Source organism: Sorex fumeus, unplaced genomic scaffold (genome assembly GCF_029834395.1).
Source record: "Sorex fumeus unplaced genomic scaffold, SorFum_2.1 ptg000018l, whole genome shotgun sequence".
NCBI classification, from domain to species: domain Eukaryota; kingdom Metazoa; phylum Chordata; class Mammalia; order Eulipotyphla; family Soricidae; genus Sorex; species Sorex fumeus.
In genome coordinates this window covers 29103258-29128930 of record NW_026606075.1, presented here as the reverse complement: position 1 = coordinate 29128930, position 25673 = coordinate 29103258, and the positions used below count along the sequence as shown (strand labels likewise).

Below are 25673 nucleotides of genomic sequence, written 5' to 3'. Positions count from 1 at the left end.
CCATGCACTATGCTCACACATGCTCTTGTCCTGGGTCATGGATGATCCCAGTGAGCCCACTGGATGAGGAGATCTGAAGGAGGTGGATCCAGCTCCAGGCTCCATGAGGGATGGAGGAGAGATGCCGAAAGGGCTGTGCTCAGAGCCATCCACATCTCAGGGTTCTCCATGTCTGGGACTCAATAATCCCCCTGTGGAGACCTGTCTCCCATGTCACCCCTCAGCTCAAGGGAGGAGAGGAAAGGGAGAGAAGCCCCAGAAGTATCTCTGGCTCATTTCTGGGTTCTGCTTATTCACCTACAAGGAGCATGGGTTCACTACACCCCATCTCTCTTTTCCAGGGCCTAGTCCTCTTAACCATCACCATCCTCTGCAACCTCCTTCCCTAAGTAGGGGTGCTCTACTAGGAACCTCCCTTGCCAGCTGCCCCTCACCTGTGCATTGGTCACACCATGAAGCAATCAGAGCAGCTTCCTTCTCAAGCTGGCTGAGGGCTGGCAGCACCAGAAGTGACGACAAGAGGGACAAGCAAGAAGCTGGGACTGGTTGAGGATCTACTCTGAGCCTCAGTAACAACCCCCTTCCTTACCCCCTCACCATTCCCCACTCCCGCTAGGAAGCAGCAGAAAGTTCTCTGGAGTGGGACTGGAGCGATAGTATAGAAAGTCAATCCTTGGCATCCCATATGGTCCCCTGAGCACCACCCAAAGTGCTGAGTGCAGAGCCAGCAGTAACCCCTGAGAACTGCAGGATGTATCCCAACAACCAAACTAAAAGTCCTCTGGAGGTGTGTCTGCATCAGACATATCCATGGACCTTAGGCTTCCCCTCCCACGCCTGCCCATACCAGGACCCACCTTGCATTTGAAAGGCTTCACGTCCGAGTGGACGATCATGTGCGCCTTGAGGGTCTGTTTCTGTACAAAGCTCTTGTAGCAGAGGTGACACTGGTAGGCCCGGATGTTGGTGTGGATCAGCACGTGCCTCTTCATGTTTGCCAACAGGGTGAACTCCCGCCCGCAGATGCCACACTTGTGCTCCTTCACGCCCTGGGGAGAGGCACAGTGGCAAAGCACGAGGGTTAGCAGGTCCCATGCTTGCCTCAGGATGGGGTCCTTCATCTTTCTGTGTCTAAATAAAGAGTCTGAGGGTCAAATTCAGTTCCACATGGTGCAGCTTTAGCTTTGTTCAGTTGCTAAATTCTTGAAAAACTTTAATTGCATGATTCTGTTTCTTCTGAGAACCATTAACTAGCCAGACTGTTGAAGGAAAAGGATGTTTTCGAGGACCTAGATCTCAGGGTTTGTATGCAAAATACCTGGGCTCATTTCTACAACTGAGGGTTCCCTGACACCCCTGGGAGCATCCTATGAGCATCAAATCATAAGTAGCCCTCAGCACCTATGGCTGCGGCCCCTGAATATAAAACAAAACCAGAAAGAGAACACTTTTGTTTGTCCTGGGAACTGTTCTACAGTGACAGTGCTCAGGGATTCATTGACTTGGGGTGAAAGCACTGTGGAATGAAATGTGAAATGAATTTATAATCTGGCATTCAATATAATAAAAAAGTATACTCCCCTAAATAGTCATTTCCCCCACATGAAAAATATGCTAAATATTCTTTTGCATGCTTATTAGCTGAGTTGAAAATCTCCGAACAACTGATAATCACACTTCAGTAAGTTATAGCCAGGGTATGATGATGGAGATGATGTCCCAGGAGTGGGGGGTGGAGAGAATCCTTTGTGAACTCTGTGTGGCTGGCTACAGGAACTCCTAGATGCCAGCTTTCCCTCAGAGAAATACAAATGAGGTCAGAAGAGCGGGCAGAAGGAGCCACCTTAGTTTATCTGCTGTCTGTGTAGAAGGACTTGCATACGCATCAGTGCCTCCAAAGGAAAATATTTCTAGGCACTTATAGCAGGTATAGAGAATTAGCTGACTTTCTAATGAGTAAGCATATTTCTTACAAGACATCTCAACTCAGAATGATACCATGTGATTATAACTTTGGGACTTAAAAACCATACATAACCATGCCATCAAATGGAAGGTTATGGTCTGGGGAAGTATGTTGCAGGGCTGGTACACATGCTTTGCAGAGACACTGAGTTCAATCCCTGGCACCAGTTACCTGCTTCCCACCCCATAGTACTATCTGACCTGAGCAGCACCCAGCACCATATCAGGTAGGAAAGTTCCACTCCTCCATTGGCACCCACTGATGTCTGTCTGTCCAGCCATTTACAGACTGTGTTTCCTCAGGCATTGCTCCTGGTTTTTCCTAGTGAAGACCCACTCCTCTCAAGATGAAGTGTGTGTGTGTGGGGGGGGGGGGGGGGAAGTGTCATGAACACCTGGGACTCTTTCCAGCTGGAAGAATCTAAGTGATTGCAAATAAGCATGGCTTTATGCTAATGGAGAGATCTAAAATTTAATGGTCTCCTAAGAAAACTAATTGTTAAGATGCATTTTTAAGTCAATCAGCAAATTGAAAATTACGAACTATGCAAAAACTCTTTTTCTGACGAGTTTTCCCATTTATTTCAGTCTATTCTTCCTCTGAAGATTGACCTTGGTGAGGACTCAGTTGTCCTGAGAATAAGGAATAAGGAAATTATTCCAAGAACAATAAGGAAAAAGCATCTACTCATCACTGCTTCTGAAATTCTCTGAGAAGAAGCCTGCATCTTAAATGAAATTTGCACGGGGACTGGCTGGAACACAAGTGTCTGCAAGTCTAGACACCTCTTTGGGAGACAAAGAAAGCTGCGGTGCCTCTGAGGGGAACAGAGAAATCGAACAGAAGGAGCACGTAGGGAGTGAAGGCTGAGGGGAGCAAAGTGACGGAAGGAAAGTCTGGAAAACAGGGCACAACAGCTCCAGGCTTGCATGTTCCCTGGCTTGGGTCTGCCAACTGTGAATCTGGAGTGGTGCTAGCAGGAATAGCAGGAATAAACCAGGGACAAAACAGGGAGGCACCTGTCACGTCAGATATGTTTGCCACATACTCCAGGTCTATTGCTACTTTATCCCAATATATATTTTTCAAGTGACACGATTCACAGGGGTTACTCCTGGCTCATGCACTCAGGAATTACTCCTGGCGGTGCTCTGGGGACCATGGGATGCTGAGGATTGAACCGGGGTTGACCATGCACAAGGCAAATGCCCTACCCACTGTGCTATCACTCCAGCCCCTGTAAATTCATTTTTTGATGGTCTTAGAGAAAGTTCCAGAATACAGCTTTGATTCTTTCCCAGAACCCTAGCAGCCCCTTAATTCAGGGAACAATGCCCCTGGTAGATGCCTCTCATTGAGGTTCTTTCTTGTTCTCTGGTGCAGCAGGACCTTCCTCTCTGGATGGTGGGTATCTTCAGGTGATTTAGAAGCAGGCAGGAACTATTTACACAGAACAAAATTGCAGTGTTTTGTTCTAGCCTAACAAATTAGCCCTATTATGGCAGAGCAGAAATGTCATCTTGGCTGGGTAAAGTCCTCCAATGACCTCTCAGAGTTAAAAAAATGTCTTAGAAACTCTGGCTTGCTAGATGTCTTTGCTGTGAAGAAAGCCACTCGAGGTGAGGGTTTGAGGGTAAAGGTGAGTAAGCAAAATTCTCCTCTCAGAAGCTCCAAGTCAACCCAAACATCTCCTCTGAGATGTCTCTGGGGGCTTTTTTGAAGTTCAACCTCAACGAGTTCAACCTCAATTTTGGTTGCACACTAGACTGAACGAGCCTGCATTTTTTTTTCTTCTTGAATAGTTGGAGCGATAGCATAGCGGTAGGGCATTTGCCTTGCACGCAGATGACCCAGGTTCGATTCCTCTGCCCCTCTCGGAGAACCCAGCAAGCTACCAAGAGTATCTCACCCACATGGCAAAGCCTGTCAAGCTCCCCGTGACGTATTCAATATGCCAAAAACAGTAACAACAAGTCTCACAATTTGTAGTGAGATGTACTGGTGCCCGCTCGAGCACATCAGTGAACAACAGGAGGACAGTGCTATAGTGCTACTTGATCTCAGGGGAGAGAAAATCCAAACTTAATAAAGAAGGATGCTGTATTGCTCAGACCTCTTACAGGGCACTGAACAAGGCAGGCAGAGGGCTTCACAAAGAAGCCCTTTGTGAAGGGCTGTATCTGGACAGCCTCCTCCCAGCCTCAGAGCCACCTGCTTATAAAGTAGGCATCACAGTTGAGTTAGAAAAATCACCCTGAAGGTAGCCACTGCAGCAGCCAAAGATAGAATTTTCTAGAATGTTCTAGAATCTGGTAAAATCTGGTTCTGCTTAGTCTATCCAAGGTAATGAGCTAGTGCCACAGGAATGCTATGGCCCTGCAGGAAGTGTCCAGAAAACTGAATTTGAAGACATAGATCAGGACTAAGATGCCACAGCCCGACTACCCTCAGCGCGGTTCATTTTTCCTCACTCCCCTCTCCAAACTCTGTGATGATCTAAGGTACAAATTATCAGACTATCAGCATCTCCAGGCCAAGCCCGGGCGAGCCCAGGAAGGTGAGATGGGAAAAGACGCCCCATTCTGCAGTTTCCAGAGAAAGCATTGAGGCTCTGGGATGGGAGGTCTCTGACCTCAAGGAGTCGTCACTCCTCATCATTGTCGGGCGTCGCCAAGGGGCTTCGCAGTGCCCACGCCCCCCATCTCCTCCCAGCCTACCTTGTGCGTGAGCGAGTGCTGCTTGAGGTGGTGCGGCTGCACGAACTCCATGCCGCACTCGGAGCAGATGTAGGGCCGGATGTCCTTGTGCTTCATCATGTGGTTCTGCAGCTGGCTGGGGTACTGGAAGGTCTTGTCGCACTCGGAGCAGTTGTACTGGATGGGGCCCCGGTGCGTGGTGAGGTGGCGCTTGAGCTGGGCCAGGGTGGGGAAGTCGAGGCCGCACTCCACGCAGATGTTGTCGCGCCCGCTGGCGTGCTTGGCCTCGTGCGCCTTGAGTTCGCTGGGGTAGGCGAAGCCGCGGCCGCACACGCGGCAGTTGTGCGGCTTCACCTCGCTGTGCTGCATCATGTGGCGCTTCAGGTGGCTGGTCTGCGTGAAGGCCTTGTGGCACACCTGGCACTTGTGCGGCCGCGTGCCCTGGTGCGTGAGCATGTGCGTGTGCAGGTGGCTGAGCTGCTTGAAGAGCTTCCCGCAGCGCGCGCAGGCGTGCGGCTTGATGCCGCTGTGGCCCAGGATGTGCGTGACCAGGTTGTACTTGGACGTGTAGGACTTCTCACACGTGGGGCACTGCCAGCGCTTCTGCGCGCCGCCCACGTCCACGTAGTAGCTGTCGTCGATCTGCACGTTCACGTCCACGCGCTCCACCTTCTGCTTGGCCTCGTCGCCCTCCCGCGCCTCGGCCGGCCGGGGCGCACGCGGCTCGGGCGTGGGCTTGGGCAGGAAGGCGTGGCGGCCAAAGGGGTACGGGGAGGACGCGGGCACGAAGAAGGGGAACAGGAGGCCGGCCGGGACCTTGGGGTAGTAGGGGTAGGGGCCAGGCAGGAAGGGCGGGGCCGCGGGCTGGGGCCACACAGCGCTGGGCTTCACTGGCTCCTGCTTCACCGGCTTGCCGCCGAGGGGCTCCAGTGTGCGGTAGAACTGGAAGCCCACGTTGCACAGGTCGATCATCTGCGAGTCGTACTTGGGGCGCTGTGGCTGCGGGAAGAGCAGCGGGAGGTTGGGCGTGGCCTGGGGTTTGCTGTCGTCTGCCTGCGGGGCCAGGCCGCCTTCCTCTGCCGTCGGGGCGCAAGGCATCTTGGTGGGCATGCTCTTCCGTTTACGAGACCCTCCGCCTTCGAAGGCCCCCGGGAAGCCGTCGAGGTCCCCTGGCGGAGGTTCATAGCGAAACTGGGAGAAGGGGCCCCGGAGGGCTTCTGGGAAGGGGAGTCTTGCGGGTGCTTTTCCTCGAGAGACCGCTGGCTGCAGACAGTGCGGGAAAGAGGGGCCCCTCTTCACGCCCACGTTGAAATGCATGTCTTCGTCCTTGACCATCTTCATTTCCTTCTGCATCCTTGGCAGTTGCCCTTCAAAGAGAAGAAAACTTACTATTTTCTCTATGTGTGCTTTTAGTTATTTTTTTAAATCTATTTTTAATTTTTATTGACCCGTGTTCGAGTCCTCCGCCCCTCTCGGAGAGCCCGGCAAGCTACCGAGTATCTCGCCCACACAGCAAAGCCTGGCAAGCTGCCCATGATGTATTGGATATGCCAAACACAGTAACAAGTCTTGCAATGGAGTCGTTGCTGGGCCCGCTGGAGCAAATCCATGAACAACGGGAGGACAGTGACAGTGATCTATTTATTAGTTTGGGGGTCACACCTTGTGGTGCTCAGAGATTAATCCTGGCTCTGCACTCAAGGAACTACTCCTGGCAGTGCTCAGGGGCCCATATGGGGTCCCGGATTGGTGCCAGATCAAACCCGGATTGGCCACATGTAAGACCAACTTCCTACCCACTGTACTCTCTCTCTGCCTGTGTGTATGTTTAAATGCCCTTTTTTCCCAATGTCTTTCACTAGATCCATGAATAGTAATGCTTCTGGAATATGGACCTTCCATTATATTGGGGATCTTCCCACAATTACTGATAGCCTCAACCCCTTGAAAAGCCTGTTATTAATGTGGAAAATTATGTCCTTCCAGAGTGGGACCCCAGGACAGAATTAAACTGAGCTCCGGTATTTCAATATTAATGTTCAATCATAGACCTTGGCTATAGGAGGTTGAGGTGTGTGTATTAGTAGACTGGATTAGGAATGAATCTGAGGCTTCTTGGCCTTGATCTCTGTTTAAGAAGAGGGTGTCAAGGTCTAGAGAGACAGACGATGTGCTCAGTCCTTCAACCTCTCACTGTAGGAGGCAGAACGGGACCCTTTCAGTGGTAGATGGAAGTCCAGGTGCTAATGGTGAGTGAAAGATGTCTGTTAGGTCATTTCTTCTCTAAAGGAGCTGATTGCTGCTGATTCTCCCTCTCCTGACCTTTGCTGCTAGAGGACAAGGATATTCAGGGTGACCACATGAATTCTGAAGTCAAACCTCACATTTCAGAGTAAGGTGTGTTCCTGTGGGTGTACCAAGTTCAATGTTATTAAGAAAACATATAACCAGGCATTACAAAGTCATCTGTGCAAGTAATATTTCTATTGAAAACAACTGCAAGTGAAAAATTCCAAGATTAGAAGGCTCTAGCTCTGCATTTGGCTTCACTCCCTGATTTCAGGGCATCCTCTTAGCCATAACCATGCCCAGCCTGTCTGGGAAGCTGGTGGCAAGTTGCCTCCTCTATGTGGATTCTTGCCACTTTTCTATCCTCCTCATATGCATGCCAGGGGATAGATCCAAGTAACAACTCCACTTTCTCAGTGGGCTCCCTTTTTAACACTAATCAGCTGGATTTTGAGAGGTTCCCACAAAGCCTGTCAGCCTGACCAGGTGTAAGGTGTGGCCTCAGGTCACTGGAGGGAAATGGACTGGGGTCTGGCCCTGGACTATTTTGGGGCTCTATCTGACCTACATCACTGAGCTGTGTAGAGTGAGGAGCGCAAGGATGAAAGGGCTAATAGTGAGTAAGGATTTTTTTCTACCCCTTGGTAAGGCAAACACACTTTTTGTTTAGTTTTGGTTTTGGGGAGTGTAGGGCATACCCAGATCAAGACTTACTCCTGGCTTGGTGCTCAGGAATACTCTTGGCAGCTCACATGTGATATACCCAGGTCAGATGCATGCAAGGCAAGCATCCTATTCACTGCACTATCTCTGGCCCTTGTAAGTGCATTTTTTACAAGGTTTGGCTATTCCCAAATTGTATGTGGCCCAAATCAAAGAATCCGTTGTTACAGTTGATATCAATCTGTTGATGATAATAGCTTCTTTGATAGTGCCATAAAAGATTCTGAAAATAATTGGCATTCACTTATTTTAATCAGATAAAACTACTGTTTCCCATTCAAAGAGAAAGGAGGATGGCAGATTTTTCTCTGCTATTTTGTTTTTCTCATGGCTGTTTTATAAACCTATAAGAGGGTAAGAGCCTAATTGATTTTAAGAACCCACAGCAGAGTTTATCCATATACAAACTGGCTTTGCCCATTTTATTTTTATCTGGCTGAAAGAGGCAATAATTCCTGCTTCCTATTAGGTTGGTGGGGAACTGGTTAAGAAAAAGAGAGACATGTCGTAACACAGGCCAGAATTTACTGGCGTGGTTTTTATTTTATTTTTTGTATTTAGCTCCTAAGAATATATTTGAAACTACATAGTTAATAATATTTCTGTGAGTTATATGTTGGAAAGCTACTAATTTAAAAGGCATAATTTCACTCGGAAGTATAAGGATTTTGGTTTTATATATGCATCATTCTTGCCTTTATTTAGTACTCTTTCCTTTTATCTATGGCATAGTCTACCAATTGATTTATTTTCATGCAGTTGAAGCTATACTTGCTCTATAATGCTAACTTCAAATGTGTATTTATTTTCAGTGATTGCAACAATGTTCCTGGACCACTTTGGTGGCCGCGTGACACATCATAAGATACTCCCTATCCATTTTCCATAATTACCACACCATATTTGATATTTGATGGGGTTCAGACAGTAGGCAACAAATTATAGAGGGAAATATATATATATATATATATATATATGAGCCTGGCAAGCTACCAAGACTATCCCGCCCGCATGGCAGAGCCTAGCAAGCTACCCGTGGCGTATTCGATATGCCAAAAACAGTAACAGTAACGGATCTCATTCCACTGACCCTGAAAGAGCCTCCAATACGGCAGCATTGGGAAAGAGGAGTAAGAAGAGGCTGCTAAAGCACTTTTTACAATAGCCAGAATCTGGAAAAAACCTGAGTGCCCGAGACAGATGACTGGTTAAAGAAACTTTGGTACATCTACACAATGGCAAAATTATCAAATGCAGAGCTTTACACATCTACATTTCAATTTCCTCTTCATTTTAATATGATAAAACTCCCCACCCCTTGTTTTCTCCTTGTGATTATGTCTTTTCCATGCTTAAAATAGTAGTCTGGGGGCTGGAGCAATAGCACAGCGGGTAGGGCGTTTGCTTTGCACGCGACCGACCCGGGTTTGATTCCCAGCAGCCCATATGGTCTCCCAAGTACCACCAGGAGTGATTCCTGAGTGCAGAGCCAGGAGTAACCCCTGGGCATTGGCTGGGTGCGACTCAAAAAGCAGAAAAAAAAATAGTAGTCTGCCTGTTTCAGAATAAAATCAGTAACTCAGGAACTTTAAAAATATATTTGGAATCCATTCCTCTCTATTTCTCCAGTCCCTTGAAACAGCCGTGTCTTTATGCCTCAAGAAATTTTTTTCAATGTACTTATTTTATTTAATTATTTATTTTTTTAGTGGAATCACTGGGAGATACACAATATAAAGTTTTTATGATTGAGTTTCAGTCGTATACTGTTCCAAATACCCACACTGTTCCAATACTCATCCCTCCACCAGAGTACATTTGCCATCACCAATGTCCCATGAAATCTTAGATCTTAATTAAGGACACTGCCAATCCCTGCAGAGGTCAAGGGTAATTAACCCCCCTGGATTTCTGGATAGAGAACTCAGCAGTGGCTTCTGCTAGCTACTGACATCCCAATCATGCAAACACAGGGTGCTAAAATCCCACAGCACAAATAACACAGACTCCCAAAAACCAAAATGGAGATGGGAAGAGCTGAAAGGAAGAGCTAGACAAAAGTGTATCATCTTCAGGAGGTAATTTATCTTGAAATCAGCCAACAGCCTCTGCAAAAATATTGACTCCTAGAAAACCTCAGTAAGTGCCTTGCCTGGGCTCCCCCCTTTCTCTAAAAATAAGTCCAGAGTTAACTATAATAGATATGGGTGCAAGAGAGGTCTGGAGGAACAGTCATTTACTCTGAAGGCAGGGCAGAGGGCAGGGGGACCACTGGAGATCCTCTGTGACGGCTCACAGAAAACCAGGAGGTGGTAATTCCCCACCAGGATGAGCTGAGACAGCAGGCAAAAAGGAAGAACTGAAATTGTGAACACAGCTATGGGAGAGTGGAAAGAACTCTCATTTACAGGCTGAAGACCTGGGTTTGAGTGCTGTCTTTGTGTTAGCAGCTGTGGGACTTGAGTAAGTTTATTTTGGATCTTGAATTTCTCGTTCATGAAATATGGCTTGCGATAGTCCCATTGGGCTGCTGGAAACTTAAAAGTATGTATGTGAAAGTATTGTATATCAGCAAAGTATGGTGTTACCAGGGCAAAAAAAAACCAAAACAGTGGATGAAAGAGAAGGGTTGTGGAGATCAATGGGTTGATGTCAGCTGATGCTGTCTCTGTGTTCCATGCTGAAGTTCCTGGTCCACCACTGGCATATGGACTTCGTAAATCAAAAACCAAGACGTTACCCACTTATTCCGAGCTAGTCATCTCAGGGAATGTAAATAAGTCAGAAGCTAATGAGTAGGGTGAGGTTAAAATGGATGTACTTATTCAGTATGAAATCAAACTTGTTCTTTAAGGGTAACCCCCTGTCCCTTCTCTAGGTTCCTTCTCCTTCCTATAGGGATATAACCTTGAACTCACATTTGTAATAGCTCATTGTGGTGAGAGGACATGGACTCGGCTGCTCTGTGAAAAACTGAGGGATTGCTTCTAGGCTTTTGTTTGTCTTTCTATCAGGCATCACTTCCCCAGAGACTGGAGAGCCTGTTGGTCCAAGCAAAATCTGAGCCTGGGCAGTGCTGAATCAACTCTGGCAAGCTGGCTCCTGAGATTCCTGCTAGACAGTCAGGGGAAGGACTATCCTGCCCCTCAGAAGCACATGCTGTAATTCCGGTCCCCAGCACTGTGTCTGGAGCCTTGGCGCTGCTCAGTAAACCACTGGCAGCATGGGAGAAGGAATCAGCGGTTCTTGTTTTGAGGGTCTGTGCGTTGACCTTCAAGATGTATCACTGTAATTTATTTTGTTAAGACTCTTGGTGATTCACGGGTCAACCTCATCAGGTCGTGACCTCTTACGAGTAGCTGCTTCTACGGGAAGAACTGAAGACACAGTGCCGCGCATGCGCTATGGCTTACCCTAGTTTCCCAGGCACCATTCCCAAAACACCCAAAGATTAGGGTGAACTCTGAATCCTGGCTGCACTAACGCCAGAGAACCATCGCCCAGAGTGCTACAAGGTTCTGTAACTCAGTCAGAAAACAGGGACTTGAAAATTCCAATAGGCCAGAGCGGGCAGAAACAAGGGTGGAGAGTGAGGCATAAGAAAGACCCCTGGATAAAGAATATGAAGCATAAACCAAACTCAACAGTTGTCTTGTTTTCTTTCACCCAGAGAAAATGTTTTCAAGGCTAGCAGCAGGCCACCCTTTCTGTTAATGTGGGGAAAGAGGAGCTTTAGAATAATCATACTTTTCATTGCTGTGGTCAGAGAATGTTCTAAGTTCCTGGCTTTCTTTCATGTGTATCCAGTTACTAAATCCAATAGGTTATTAGTCAAGAAGCAACCAATAGGTTGAGGAGGGAAGTACTGGTTTGATCTGTGTCAGAGGAATAAGAGACTGAGGATGCCTTCTTTAACATGCATTGTCCAAAGGACAAGTTGGCTATTAGAGCATGGGGGATGCGTGGTCTTAGAAATAAAAACCAATGCTCCTCTTTAAACTCCATTTAGAAAACCTGGGAACACTGGTAAAGGGAAGTTGACACTGGTGGCGGGATCAGTACTGGGCTATTGTGTGTTTAAAACCCAATTATGAAAAACTTAGTAGATCACGGTGGTTTAATAAAAAGAAAAGAAAAGAAAAGAAAAGAAAAGGAAAGGAAAGAAAAGAAAAGAAAAGATGCTCACCAAACTGAAGCCCCTTAGTTTTGGGGGAGAGAAATGTTTCTAATAATAATGCCCTTTAATTGGGAATTCACCATTTGTACTCAAATATAAATATTCCCCAGATAAAATTACTGGTATTTTGTGGTTCTCATTGAAATTGAAGGTCATTCCAGTAGAGGCTGTTAGAAGCACAGTGAGTCAGCATTCTCCAGACGGGTGTTTTGTCTCTACTCAAGGAGTTCTGTCCACCCTGAATTTCCTCAAAGCAGTCTCACGTGTGAAAAAAAAAACACCATATTTTTTTTTATTCCCTGAAGATTGCCAGTGTTTTTATTGCCAACACATCATGTTTTACTCGTGAAGATATCACCCTTTTAGTTTGAGAGTGGCACTTTATTAGAAAGGTCTACCCTGGAGTTCTGCTCCCCACAAAGGTGGCTGCAGAAGTGTCGGGGGAGTTGAAGAATAAGAAACAGAGCTAGGAGAGGCAAAGGGTGGACAGCTGTGGGTAGCTAAAAGGAAGTCACTATTGGAAATGTATGAACAGACTGGTCACATCTCTCTGTTCATCAAAAGGGTCTGATTTATTAGAAGACCCCCTCTGAAATGGGATTTTATTGCATCACTGAGTTATTTCAAAATATGTGTTAACAAAAGGAGCTTTGAGTCTTAGATTAAACACTCCGTTAATTTTTTCTTTTGGGGTTACACTTGGTGATGGCTCTGCGCTCAGGAATTACTCAGGAATTACTCCAGATATCATATGGGATGCCAGGAATTGAACCCAGGTCGGCCACATGTGAGGCAAATGTCTTATCTGCTGTACTATCGCTTGGAGATTAAAATTCTAGTAGTGCAGCATCATCGCCTTAATATCTTGGTGCTAGTACAGTTGAGTTTTTCATCTGTATTTGGCAGCTAATGGTTGAGTCTTTTATTCCTATGACTAACAAGACATCCTATACATCTGACAGAGAATTCCATGCTACAGAAAGGAAAGTCCTACCTTATCACTTCCGGCTTTAGTAGTGGAAGTCAGAAGAATTCTGACTTGTTAAGACCCCAAGACCCTTCTGGACAAACTTGAAGCCCCAATTAAGTTTGTGAATCCAGATTCCTCCTAAAGAAAATTTAACTGTCAGCCCTTGGCATGAATTAAATGTCCTAGGGCACCAGAAATTACTAATTGGTCATGAGACCTATTCACACATAAAGTAGTCAATTAAATGTGATTTTTAAAGCTCTACTAGGCATAACATGAGGTCAAATTTAGTTTTCTATTTCTAAAGTGAACATTATGAGTATTTATAGAAATCATTTCTAAAAATACTTTTTAAAGACCCTTTATGTTTTGATTTTTCAGAATTCTTGGATCACACTCAGAAATGCTCAGAGAATACTCCCGACTTTGTGCTCTGAGGTTGCACCTGGCAGTACTCAGAGGTTAATGTAGTGCTGAGGTTCTAACTATGGGGTCTGATGCATACAAAGCAAGTGCTTTAACTCCTGTACTATCTCTCAGGTTTCAAGGAAAATTTTAATCTTTCTTGTCTTTTTTTTTTAGTGTCAGAAATAGGATTCAGGACTTCATAACATATAAGGCAAGTGTTCTACCACTGAGCTACATCTCTGACCCCAATGACTCCTTTTTAATTTTTTTAATGGTTGGGGAGGGGGAGAGTTGGGCCATACCTGGCATGCTCAGGGATTATTTTTGGCTCTATGCTCAGAGATCACTCCTGGTAGTGCTCAGGGGACTGTATATAGTGCCATGAATTGAGCCCTGGTCAGTCAAGTGCAAAGCAATTGACTCACCTGTTATATGATCTCTTTAGCCCTGAAGAGCTCTTTTTAAAAAAAAAATTCAGCTACTAACTCTCAGATTAAATGTATGCAAACTTTATTTAGAATATGCTTAGCACCTAGGTCTAGTTTCTAGAAAGCCACAGTGAAAGAATGTTGTTACTTGAGCACTGGAACAGCTGCTTGTGTGTTGGGGTTATCTGTCCTCGTGACCCATTTAAAGGAAGGAAATGAATTGGAGATATGACTTAGCAGTTTTTTTTTCCTGATCTTTAGAGCTAATGTAGCTCTTCTGAATGGAGCTACAACTGGAATGCTTTTCTCCAACTTTTTTAGGAAAAAAAATACATTTTTATAATGTACATCAGTTTTGGGGGGATAGTTTTGTTTTGTTTTTTGCTTTATGTTTAGAGGTCAAGAAAAATTTATATATCACTTGGTAGCTATGCAAATATACACATGTGCATGTATACTGCATGTTAGAAATTTTCATTTTGTCCATTTGGGGGAATTATTTGCTTTGGTGGGCCTACGAATTGGTAAATAATGTCAGAAAACATATGGGAAATATTCAACAACAGTCAAGGCAATGAGATTCTACTTTCTAGTGAGTTAATATCTATGGAGTGTGTCCAATAATATGAATATGGTATATAAAATGTTTTAATAATTTGATGATATTAATTCCTACTATATTTAAGGGGAGACTGAGTATGGCAGATATCTGGTTGTTGTCATCTAACTTTGGGTTTTTTGTATATATGTATTCTAGTCAACAAAATACTGCAGAGTAAGAATAATACATTAAATAATATCTCAAAATCTTTTAATCCTTGGCTCTCATTGCAAGTCAGTAAACAATCTCCTAATTTCTCTAACACTTTTTGTTTATTTTTGCACCATATCTGGCTGTTTTCAGGGCTTACTCCTGAAATCTAACCCTCTTCACTCAGGAGCCACTCCTGGCAGTGCTCAGGGGACCATATGGGATGTCAGGGATCAAGCCCAGGGCAAGCGCTCCACCCACTGTTATCTCTTTTGACCCAAGCACTTATTGAAATATAAAGTAGTTCCCCATCAGTGGACAAATGCTGGTCATTAGAAAATATACTCCTACCCCTTGTGAATGCTCTTGTGCATCATTTCTCTGAAGTCTGATTAGCTGAGTACTCTTACACATGCATCATCTAGTCCAGGGGCCAACATCTCAGTTATGGGTCTCACCAGGAACAGCTCTGCTATGAAGCCTGTCTGAGAGCCAGCTGCCTCCTTTCTTTGATATGTGTGCCAGACGTTCCCAAGATCCTATGGGGTGGGAGGTAGAGAGAACCATCTCCGGAGGCCTTGTAAAGACTTAAGAGTGAAATTCTCTTTTCCATCAGAGTTAGAAGAATTGAGTCACTTCTTTGAAGTCTCTCATGTTTGTTTGATATCTCCCTTTTTGATATAGGCCCACGTTGCCAGGGACTTTGTGTGTTCGTGGGTGTGTGTTGGGGTGGGGTGTCTTATAGTTCTCACAGAATCTGATTACAAAGTTAGAAACTAAACATGGTGCCTTTTATGTGGATGGAATTCAATAATTACGGGGGGGGAGTTATTTGTTAGAAACTGTTGAGCTTGCTCTTGTTGAAACATCTCACACAGAATTTGTGTTACCCATAAGAAGGAATAACTGTCTCATTCCATCCCAAGATGACCTTACATCTGTAAGTTGCCGGGAACATCTCCACTGAAGGAGATGTTTTATCTAAAGTATAGCAAAGACTAGGGTAGTATTCCTCAGAAATCATGGCCCATCGTGGCTCAGGATCCTTGGCTAGTGTTTGCCATATTTATTTGACCTGAATAGTGGAATATCTCAGTACACTAACATTATAAAAATGACTGTGTGAGGGCTATGAAAATTCTTGTGTGGATGAGCTTCTGAAAAAAATATGTCACCATAATAGAATGGATATGTTCTAGCTAGCAATGACCCAGAAGGGCAGATCACAACTATTTCTCATATTCAACAACTTCAAGTTCTACCATGATCCTTCTAACAGACGCCTATTCCAATTCCTGCTATATTTCTGCTTTCCAATGAGTGATCACTCTTCATCCTGGCTACCTTTTATCCCTTTACACTTTATTTCAAGATTTTATTATTGATCTACTTTATATCAACCATATCTATTGATTTTTCTTGCTAACACCTTTCTTGAAAAAAATAATATATATTGATATGATGTATACATAGCACCCAATGCTCACATACCTTATCTATGGAAAGAAAAAATTCTGGTAATACCAGTGACCTTGGGTTGGAGCGATAGCACAGTGGTAGGGCATTTGTCTTCCACAAAACCAGCCCGGCTGAGCCGGGTTCAATTCCTCCGCCCCTGTCGGAGAGCCCAGCAAGCTACCGAGAGTATCTCGCCCGCACAGCAAAGCCTGGCAAGCTTCCCGTGACATATTCAATATGCCAAACACAGTAACAACAAGTCTCAAAATGGAGAGGTTACTGGGTCTGCATGAGCAAATTGATGAACCACGGGAGGACAGTGGACAGTGGACCAGTGACCTTCAGGAAGAATGACTACATGGCTGGGGACAAGCTGGGAGGCCAGTTGCTGAGTCACCAACTTCAGGAGTCTTATTCCCATTGTAGTGTATAGGGGTGCACAAGCAGTTTTCATTTCCCTGGGTGGAGAGGCAATTGTATACACTTTCCACCTGGCTGAATGTGGTGCCAAGGATTGAACTTTGGTTGGCCATGTGCAAGACTTTTTTGTTTATTTAAATATTTGTATAGGCTCATACTTGTTTTCAAGCAATATTCAATCTGGATTAGGCTTGGCATTGCTTTCCCTTTGAGCACTGAAGAATTCTCTTAAAGGATTTCTTGGATTGCTTGATTTTTAGGTCCAACTTTTACTCAAGTTCACCCTAGTTTGGAATCTGGGCATGCAGCTTTACAACCCAGACTCATGATGGGATAAGAATAAGTTAAAGCAACTTCAGAGACTCAGACTTGAGTCTGAGTGGGCACTCATTAAGCAAACTGCTTCAGGTATCTCCTCTGTGCCCTCTCTATGCTTAAGCCGAGAATAGCACTGTACCACTGTCCTCCTGTTGTTCATCAGTTTGCTCAAATGGGCCCAGTAATGTCTCCATTGTGAGACTTGTTGTTACTGTGTTTGGCATATCCAATACGTCACAGATAGCTTGCCAGGCTTTGCTGTGTGGGTGAAGTACTCTCAGCAGCTTGCCAGGCTCTCCAAGAAGGGAGGAGGAATTGAACCTGGGTTGGCCAGGGCGGTCGCATGCAAGGCAAATGCCCTACCGTTGTGCTATCACTCAGAATAGCAGCATTTATTACACCAAGTGTCAGCTTCAAACAACCACCACTGGGAGAAAAGACTAACAGATGTGGTAAAAACATTCTCTATGCCACATAATAGAAATTTCCAGTAATGGGTTGATTGGCTAAATAGGGAAAAACTAGAAGCAGAACATTTGTCTAATTATTTTTTCTCCAAGATATTGTTTACCTTCTCTCTTATCATTAAAACTTTCGTTTGAACAAAATCATCTCCTAGATTTGGGGATAACTACTGTGGTTATCTTGAGGAAAAGGACACAGGGTGGAAGAAAAGAGTAGAGGGGTGACAGGATGACACTGGAACTTTGGAGATGAATGTGTCTGGAGAGTTAGTACTTTGGGTAGGGTGCTTAGTTGTCTTACATGCAACCAACCCAGATTGGCACTATAGATGGTTCCCTTAAGCTCCACCAGGAGTGATTCCTGAGACAGAGCCTTGAGTAAGCTCTAAGCACCACCAGGTATGACCCTAAAACTCATTATCTGTCTCTCTGTCTCTGTCTCTCTCTCTTCTCCTCCTTCTCTCTCTCTCCGTGTGTTTGTGTGTGCGTGTAGAGACATTAAGCTCGCCACAATAGTACAAACCACAGGTAAAGTAGACTCTTAAAAACAAAAAATCTCAGAACAGCATGAGAAATATGAATGAATTCTGTGAATGTGAGGGGAGTGGAAAAACTATCCCCCTTCCCCAACCTGTGCCTTAGAGAGTGGTGTCAGTGTGTTCTGTAGAATAGAGGAAGATGGTGGTGATTTAACAAGTGTGCTGACCTTTGACTGAATTCAGGAAGAAAGTTAGGTGTAAGCTGGGGAGACAGCGCAATGAAATGAATGCATACTTTACAGGTGGGAGGCCCAGGTTTGATTCCCTGGCACTGACTGTTTCTCAGAGCACTGCATGGTTTTGCCCTGCTCACAGAGTGAGAAGCATCCCTGAGTACACTGGATGTGGTCCCCAAAATGGAAAGAAAAGAAAGAAGGAACAACAGAAAGAGGAAGGAAAGAAAGAAATAGAAAAAGAAAATAGTATCTATGTCAAAAGCACATTCGGGGGCATATAAGTCTGGTTTAGAGTCACTGTAATTACTGCACATAAATCTATTTTCTTTGTTCTACCCATTCCTAATTCTTCCTTGGTTCCTCACTCAGTGCTGAAGGAACTTGGGGCAGTAAGGTAAGTCCTTCTAATTGGGGCATAATGTCTTGTTCTCCCCGCAGGATCCTACAATAATGAGGTTGCTTAGAAGTTGTTTTCAGGCTGAAAGAAAAGTCCAGAACTTCTTCTGGCACTGCGGAATCCTAAACTGTCAAAGCACCATGCAACCTCAGCCCTGAAGGACTCAGTCCCCCTCCTCTCAATACTCCGCTTGCTCTCCGGATGCTCTCTTTGGGGCGGGGGGTAGCTTTCCCCAGACAATCGCAGCAATCTATCTCCCCTCACAGCCCTGGACCCTGTCATACTGTACAGTGACCTCCATTTAATGAGCATTTTTAAGTACTATGTTTTTGAGTTACAATTTTTTTTAGTGTAGAATTATTTTATTCCATTTTTAAGCAATGGCATTTATTTTTGACAAACAATATTTGGTAGATAGAGCCCCAAAGGAAAAAAAGTACTTTGAATTTCTTTCTATTCTCTTCTCCCCTCCTAAGAGCCAGAATGCTTCTTTGGAGAGTTGTTTGTTTGCGATTACTTGTCCAAAGAACATAACTTGTTTTTAGAATGATTTGTCTTGCTTTTTAAGCCCAGATGTACTCTAGAAGGAGTCCGATGGTCTGCTGTGGGTTGTGTAGTGTTTGTGACCCCTCAATCCAGAGCTCACATTCCCAGGTGCACATTCAGGCTCAAATTCCCTGAGGAAGCACACCTCATACCTCCTTTTCTGCCAGGTGCTTGGTAGCTTAGATGTAATAATAATCTAAGATTTGTTTCTTGTCTCAATCTAATGACAATAGTTTTCTTTACCTTTCTAATAAGTGCTTTTCCATCTAGACCAAATGTTATACATAGGGGAAAAAATAGTAAAGGGCCAAGAAACAATTTTCAACATCTTCTATCTTAACTATTCACAGTTGGGTAGTTATTACAAAATTGTTGTCAGAAGTAACCAATTCTCCCCTTCTAGGATTATAGTTTTGGGGCCAACTCCTTCATGACTAGGTACCTTTCAGCAAATTTCATCTACTTTTTCAGATCTTTCTACATCTTCCTTCAAAAGCCCTTGAATCTGGAATGCAGAACTTGTCTTCTAAAAGGCCATCATTCCCTTAAATTAGGAAGTGGGGGGGGGGAATATTTACTCCGTTCTCCATGATTTTTCTTGTGCTAACAATGTGTTTAGCAAAGACACTCACTTTTCAATATCCTTTCAGTGAGGGGCTGCCATATGTCCCAGTTGTGGACAGTGGGAGGGACATAAAAGGCACTTGGCATTTGTGATGAAACTTATTCATTGTTAATCTAGAAACCACCTGCACTACACTTTCCTATCCTTTTTTTCTACCCTAATGTGACTATGGAGCTGGCTGTAGAACAGGAGACCTGGTTAATACCACACTCCTCAGTCTGTATGGTAGCAGGGGATGTATCAGTGGGGTCCTCCTGTATCAAGTGGTGCTAGGATCCTGATTATGTGAGAAAGCAGTGCTTTCCTTGGCTCAGAAAGTGCAGCAAAATTTTGTGCCTTGTAGCTAAACACAATCCTCAAGCAAAAAACAGTACAAATGAAATGAAAATTCCTCTCCCAAACTTCTAAAGTCCTTGATACAGCAGGTTCAACTATTTCCCATTCTTTCTAAAATCCTCTCAATCTCAGTCAGACCAGTCTTTAACTTTTCCCTAACACTGAACATTCCCTATGTCTTTGCCTTTGTTTAGCATGGTAGACTATCCAGAAATCTAAGTTCTCATAAAATTCTCATAAACGTTCAGCTTCTTTGTGGTAGTCTTTCCTCCCTATTCTTACATCCAATGATCTCCCCATTCTTTCAAATGCTATTGCCTCTTCCCACTGAGCCCATGGTACACGCAGCATTTTCCTCCATTGCACTCTTACTGTTTCATGGTTAGTCTTTGTTTCCCCAACCAGCATATAAAGTTACTTTAGTTCTGAATTCATTCTCTCATTGTAGTCTGCACAGAAAGGATCACCATATGAAACTACTCAATACAAAACTTATGTGTTATTCGTGGCTTTCTTGGGATTCGCTTATTATGTGTTATTTTGCCTGTCTTTTTAAACATCTGTGGGTTGAAGAGCACACACAAATGTCAGTTGTATTTCTAACTGGTAAGAAAATTGGACCATTGCTGGACAGATCAGAAATAGTAGAAATGAACTTGCCATGGAAAGAAATCTGAAGCATCACTCTTGCTTTGACCATCCTTTTGGATGGCACATTGTTGGTAGAGAATTTATTAGGATTTGAGATCAACCTCCACACCCTTATATAGAAGGTTTGATGTCAAAAGGATGTGAGATAAGGACTTTTGGTCACCCAGTTCTTGCTCTCAGAATATATCTTAGAAACACTACAAAGGGTAGTTAAAAGGTGTGACTGTTTTTAGCTTTTAATTGAGTTGAAGAGTTTGAAGGCTGCAGTAAGTGGAGCCCAATCTAAAAGTCTCCTTATAGGCAAAGAAAGGAAAGAAGGAAGAAATTGCTGCCGTTGACTAACCTCCAAGTGTTCAATTACTCTCCTATGAAATGGAAAAAAAACACCCAGCTTATATTTGGAGTGTTCTTTGTCCTTCCTCAGGTATCTCAACTGTGAAAATCACCAGATTAACAAGTGAAGGCTATTACAACTTTTCCATTTTCTGCATTATTTTTTGTTTAAATATTAATACATTCAGATTATCAAATTTATCGGGAGGCACTCAGTTGTGCTCAGGGCTTACTCCTGGCTCTGTGCTCAGAAATTATTCTTGGAAATGCTCATGGGAATATAAATAGTACCAGGGATTGAACCAGGTTGGCTAAATGCATGGGAAATGCCTTAACGCCTATGCTATCTCTCTGGCCCCATATTCTTATTTTCTTTCCCTCTGTTTCACACATACATCACAACTCTCACAAACCACATGCAATTCTCTTTTATCAAAATCAATACATTCTTTGCATGTTTTTATTAGGAAAATGGGGATATAGTCATTATAGAAATATAATATAGGGGTTCCCCAAGGAATTAAAATTATAAATACTACAGATGATAAATTTATTGGCAAGTAGACAGAAACTGCATGCTAATTATCATGTTCTGGCTTGGAAAAATAATTTTCAATAAAAATATAACTGCCATGAGATCCAGCAACTCCACTTCTAGGTACATAATCAATTGGGACAAAATTGACTATTTAAAAAAAGATATCTGTACTCCATGCTCTTTGCAGCCTTAGTCACAGTAGCCAAGGCATGGGAATAGCTTAACCATCTGTCAACAGGTGCATGAATCAAGAAAATGTGTGCGTTTGTATATCTGTAACTATACACACAATGGAATATTTTTCAGCCTTACAAAAGAATAAAGAGTAAAACCCTGATGCTTGTAACAACTTGGATGAACCTCGAAGATGTTATGTTAGGTGACATAGCCAGAAAAAAGACAATATTGCATGGTATCATATGTGGAAGAGTAGAAAGTGATTGCCAGGGGCTGCGGTTGGGAAAATTGAGACAGGTCTGTGAAAGATTACAACATTTCTGGGCCAGATAAATTTTAAAGTAACGAGTATATGTTTTGCAAGCAGGGACTTCTGGGTTCAATCCTAGCACCATATGATTATATGAGCACCACCTACCCAAAGTAAAATATTACAAATTTTCAGTTATAATATCTGAGGGTTTAATGTATAACCTAGTGACTATAATTGATAACTATTATAATATTATCGATAACTACTATGATATTATGATATTATTGAACTTTGCTAATATAGTGTACATTCTATGTTCTCAAATACAAAGGAGAAAATATATGGGGTGATAGATCTCCTGATATGAGGATACCCTATACCTCAAAAAGCTGAATAAAAATATGAGATACTCTTAAAAGTTTTCATACCTAATTTCTTATAATGTGAGCACAATGTTTCTTTTTCTGAATAACAACCCTAGTCTTGGAATTGCAATAACTTTGCTATTTAATATTTTAATTTCAGGTTTAAATTTTTAATTAGCAAAACAAATGACAGGAATTGTTACTGTCACTGTCACTGTCCTCCCATTGTTCATCGATTTGCTCGAGCGGGCCCAGTAACGTCTCCATTGGAGATTTTTTGTTGTTACTGTGTTTGGCATATCGAATACATCACGGGGAGCTTGCCAGGCTCTGCCGAGCGGGGGAGATACTCTCGGTAGCTTGCCGGGCTCTCCGAGAGGGGCGGAGGAATCGAACTCGGGTCAGCCATGTTGGCTGCGTGCAAGGCAAACGCCCTACCCGCTGTGCTATCGCAACAGGAATTGTAAACATATTATTTTCTTTTGTATTTTTCATAGGAAAGACCTTAGGAATAGATGTCTACAGAATCCATTTCTAAATGCCTCTGTGTTGTTTGGGATCCTCAGAGGTGTCTCAGAACTGCTTGATATGAACCCCAACAGAGAGTCTTGAGGAGTCTTGAGGAAAATAGACAGAGTATTTTTGCTCCAACAAAACAAAACTAATGAACAGCAACTGAAACTGGCAGGCCTGGAAGGCTTCCCTAGGTCTTCAAGGGCTCCAAGGTGCAGGAGTAACCAGAAGGCATGGCTCTCTGGTATGTCCATTGCTCCTCATAAGTGAGACCCATTAAGGGTGAAAGAGAAGAATCTTTTGTGAGGTGTCTAATATGCCATATGTCTTTTCTCAGAGCATTTGCTACCTAGTTGAGGAAATGAGCTGAGATTATTGGTTCACAGAATCTCAGCGGGAGAACACCTAAACAATCTAAAGTGAAAGCCAGAGCTGAGGAGGTATCTTATGTGGTAGCTCACAGACCTAGCATGAGCATGGCCTTGAATTTAGTCTCTAGAATTGAGTCACCCTGCGTACCACCAGCTATGGGCTTCACCAAGCCAAACACTGCGAGAGTATTACATGGAACTATCTGGTCTGAATCACTGAGTCAAGTATGGTGGGGAAGGACCCAGTCACCACCATCCACCCCCAGAACCGCTGGTGGTCATCATAAAACAATTAAATGGATTAAAAAAGTAAGCCATATTATAATTCTCTTAATGGCTTAGAGTCTTAGTCTCCACATTTATGAAATGAGACTAATAATGCCCACTTCAACAGTGGGTTTAATGAGAAAGTATCCTGCCACAGGACTGTGCATGATCTGTCTTTACAGTTATTATTACAAGTCAGCACATTGCATTCAATAAAGGATGCTGACAAGAAGATATCACTTCTGGGAAGTTTGGGGGGAGGTTGGTCATTTCATAGAAGTGAGAGGAAAAGGTGGAAACTAGTTGCATTCTGGAACTAACCACTCAGGATTAGGTATGGTCTGTGACGTAATTTCTGTTGCAGTGGTTGGTCTGGATTGTTCAGTCAGCACCTCATGTTTCTTCTGCCTGTAGAACAGGGGATCAGGGAGCACAGTAACAGCAGTAGTCTTGGACCAGGAGCAAGGCCTCCGTGCATGGCCTTGATACTCCCTGGGAGCCAGCAGAGCTCACCATTGTAGAAATTTTTAATGATGTCCTACCCACTCTAAAGTTGCAAAAATCAAATGGCCCATTTCTCCATCCTTCAACTCATTCTTTTATCATCCTTCATTTTCTTGGAAATAAGATCAGAAAATATCTCATTCATTCATTCATTCATTCATATACTCTGTTGTTTCCAACAAGATTGAAATGTTCAGAAAAGCAGATACTTTCATTATTGTACTCACCTGGAGAAGTGTCCCTCTCAAACTAGGTCAACACATTAGAATCACATGGGAAGTTTTAAACATAACAATTCCCTCCACATTGGGAAAAAATAGAGAGAAAGGGAGAGTGCATGCAATGCTTCAAATCCTCCCCATATGTAAATTCCTTCAGGGCCTCTGGAGTTGGAGTATAGGCATCAGTGTATTTTTAAGAGCTCTGTAAGTAATCCTCATGGTCACCGAGGGTTAAGAATTACTTTAGGAAGGTGCCTGATAACGCTTTCTTGAACATAAATAACTGAGTCATACAACAAAGGCAATGTGGGCAGGGCCAAGATGGTGAATAGTCTCTGATGGAAGAGTCCTGGTGACGTATCCCCCTTTTCCACATCCTTTCCACCATCCTTGCCACCTCCTTTCCACCCACAATAGTAAGGAGCTATGGAGGTGTGGGGCAGATTCTTTTCCTGCTAATACTGGGACCCAGGTAATCTAGGAAGGGAACCATCTTGGATCCAGTCTATGTAACACATCGTGGTGGCAGGGCATGTGGTGAGGAGTACCAGGGCATTATTTGTGTACTAAAACTCATGTGAATTTTAAACTTCTAAGTCCTTCCCATTCCTTTGTTTCCTCCAAGTCTTCCACCCTATTCACCCTTTCCTCCTGGTCTTACCCCCTACTCTAGCCACCTGTTAAGAGACTAGGTTAGAGATTTGACATATCCTAGGTCTATCATGTTTTGTTTTTTGTAATCTACGAGGGCTGGCAATGAGGAAGAGGCTGAGAAGGTTATCTCTCTTTCATAACTACAATGCTTCTTAAAGGTTGAGCTGTGGGATTTTTTTTCTCACTTCTCTCTTGGAAATCACCTCATTTTCTGATTGGACTCTAAGATAAGACTTCTTCTTTACATTGAGAAACATTTCCCACTCTAGTTTATAAGCAAAATAGAACTACCTTCTTTTTTTATTCCTTTCTTTCTTCTTTTTTTTTCTTAAGATTTATTAATGGTGTTCAATACCATTTGTCAAGGATGGTTTTCCTTGAAAAAAATCTTTAAGCTTCTAACAATAAACAGCTAAATGCAAGACTCTCTTGTGCTTTGATTGATGGTTCACACCTTTTAGAATATCTAGCTCATATTTTTAGAAAGAAGCAGCTGGCATTCTTGACATTTAATTCCAACAAAATGCCTCATTCAATTCTCCCTCTCCCATATAGGGTACACAGACTATCGGAATATTGTCATATTCAATGACACTCATCCAAATGTCTACATTAAGTGTGTAGAAAATGTGAAGTATGCTCTTAAAATACCTGGAAACTGCACTAATGGCATTGAAATGGCCAATCTTTAAGAAAACATGTCAGTGGCAGGAATGGATAACTATTTTAGTCACCATTGATATCTGCAGGGGGAACCTTTGAATCTGGGGTTGAACAAACAGATTTCTGTTACTGGATCAGGATGCATTTTAGGCAGTGGGCTTTGCTGAAAAGCAACAAACAAACAAACACTGTCCTCCCTTTGTTCATCGATTTTGCTCAAGCGGGCCCAGTAACATCTCCATTTTTCGAGACTTCTTGTTACTGTGTTTGGCATATCGAATATGTCACAGGTAGCTTGCCAGGCTTTGCCATGCAGGCAAAATACTCTCGGCTCTCCAAGAGGGGCAGAGGAATCGAACCCAGCTCAGCCAGGCTGGCTGCTCGGAAGGCAAATGCCCTACAGCTGTGCTATTGCTCCAGTGATAGTAATAATAGTTATTATTAACAGTGAACTTATTATATGCAAGTTTTTACAC

General features: G+C 43.5%; 1 protein-coding gene and 1 non-coding gene across 4 annotated transcripts in view; one reads left to right on the top strand and one right to left on the bottom strand.

The window, feature by feature from the left end:
• ZNF366 (zinc finger protein 366) overlaps nt 1–25673 on the bottom strand; it is a 68619-nt gene that overhangs the window by 13683 nt on the left and 29263 nt on the right. For all 3 annotated transcript variants that reach the window (XM_056112516.1, XM_056112515.1, XM_056112514.1), the window contains exons 2-3: nt 4684–6029; nt 858–1049 (exon numbers count right to left, since the gene is read on the bottom strand). In XM_056112516.1, the coding sequence (XP_055968491.1) occupies nt 858–1049; nt 4684–6015 (1524 nt within the window). In that variant the 5' untranslated portion in view covers nt 6016–6029. The remainder of the gene's footprint in view (nt 1–857; nt 1050–4683; nt 6030–25673) is intronic.
• Nucleotides 21209–21271, top strand: LOC130021863 (small nucleolar RNA SNORD43). The gene has a single exon (XR_008792212.1). It is a non-coding gene; the product is annotated as a small nucleolar RNA SNORD43 (small nucleolar RNA).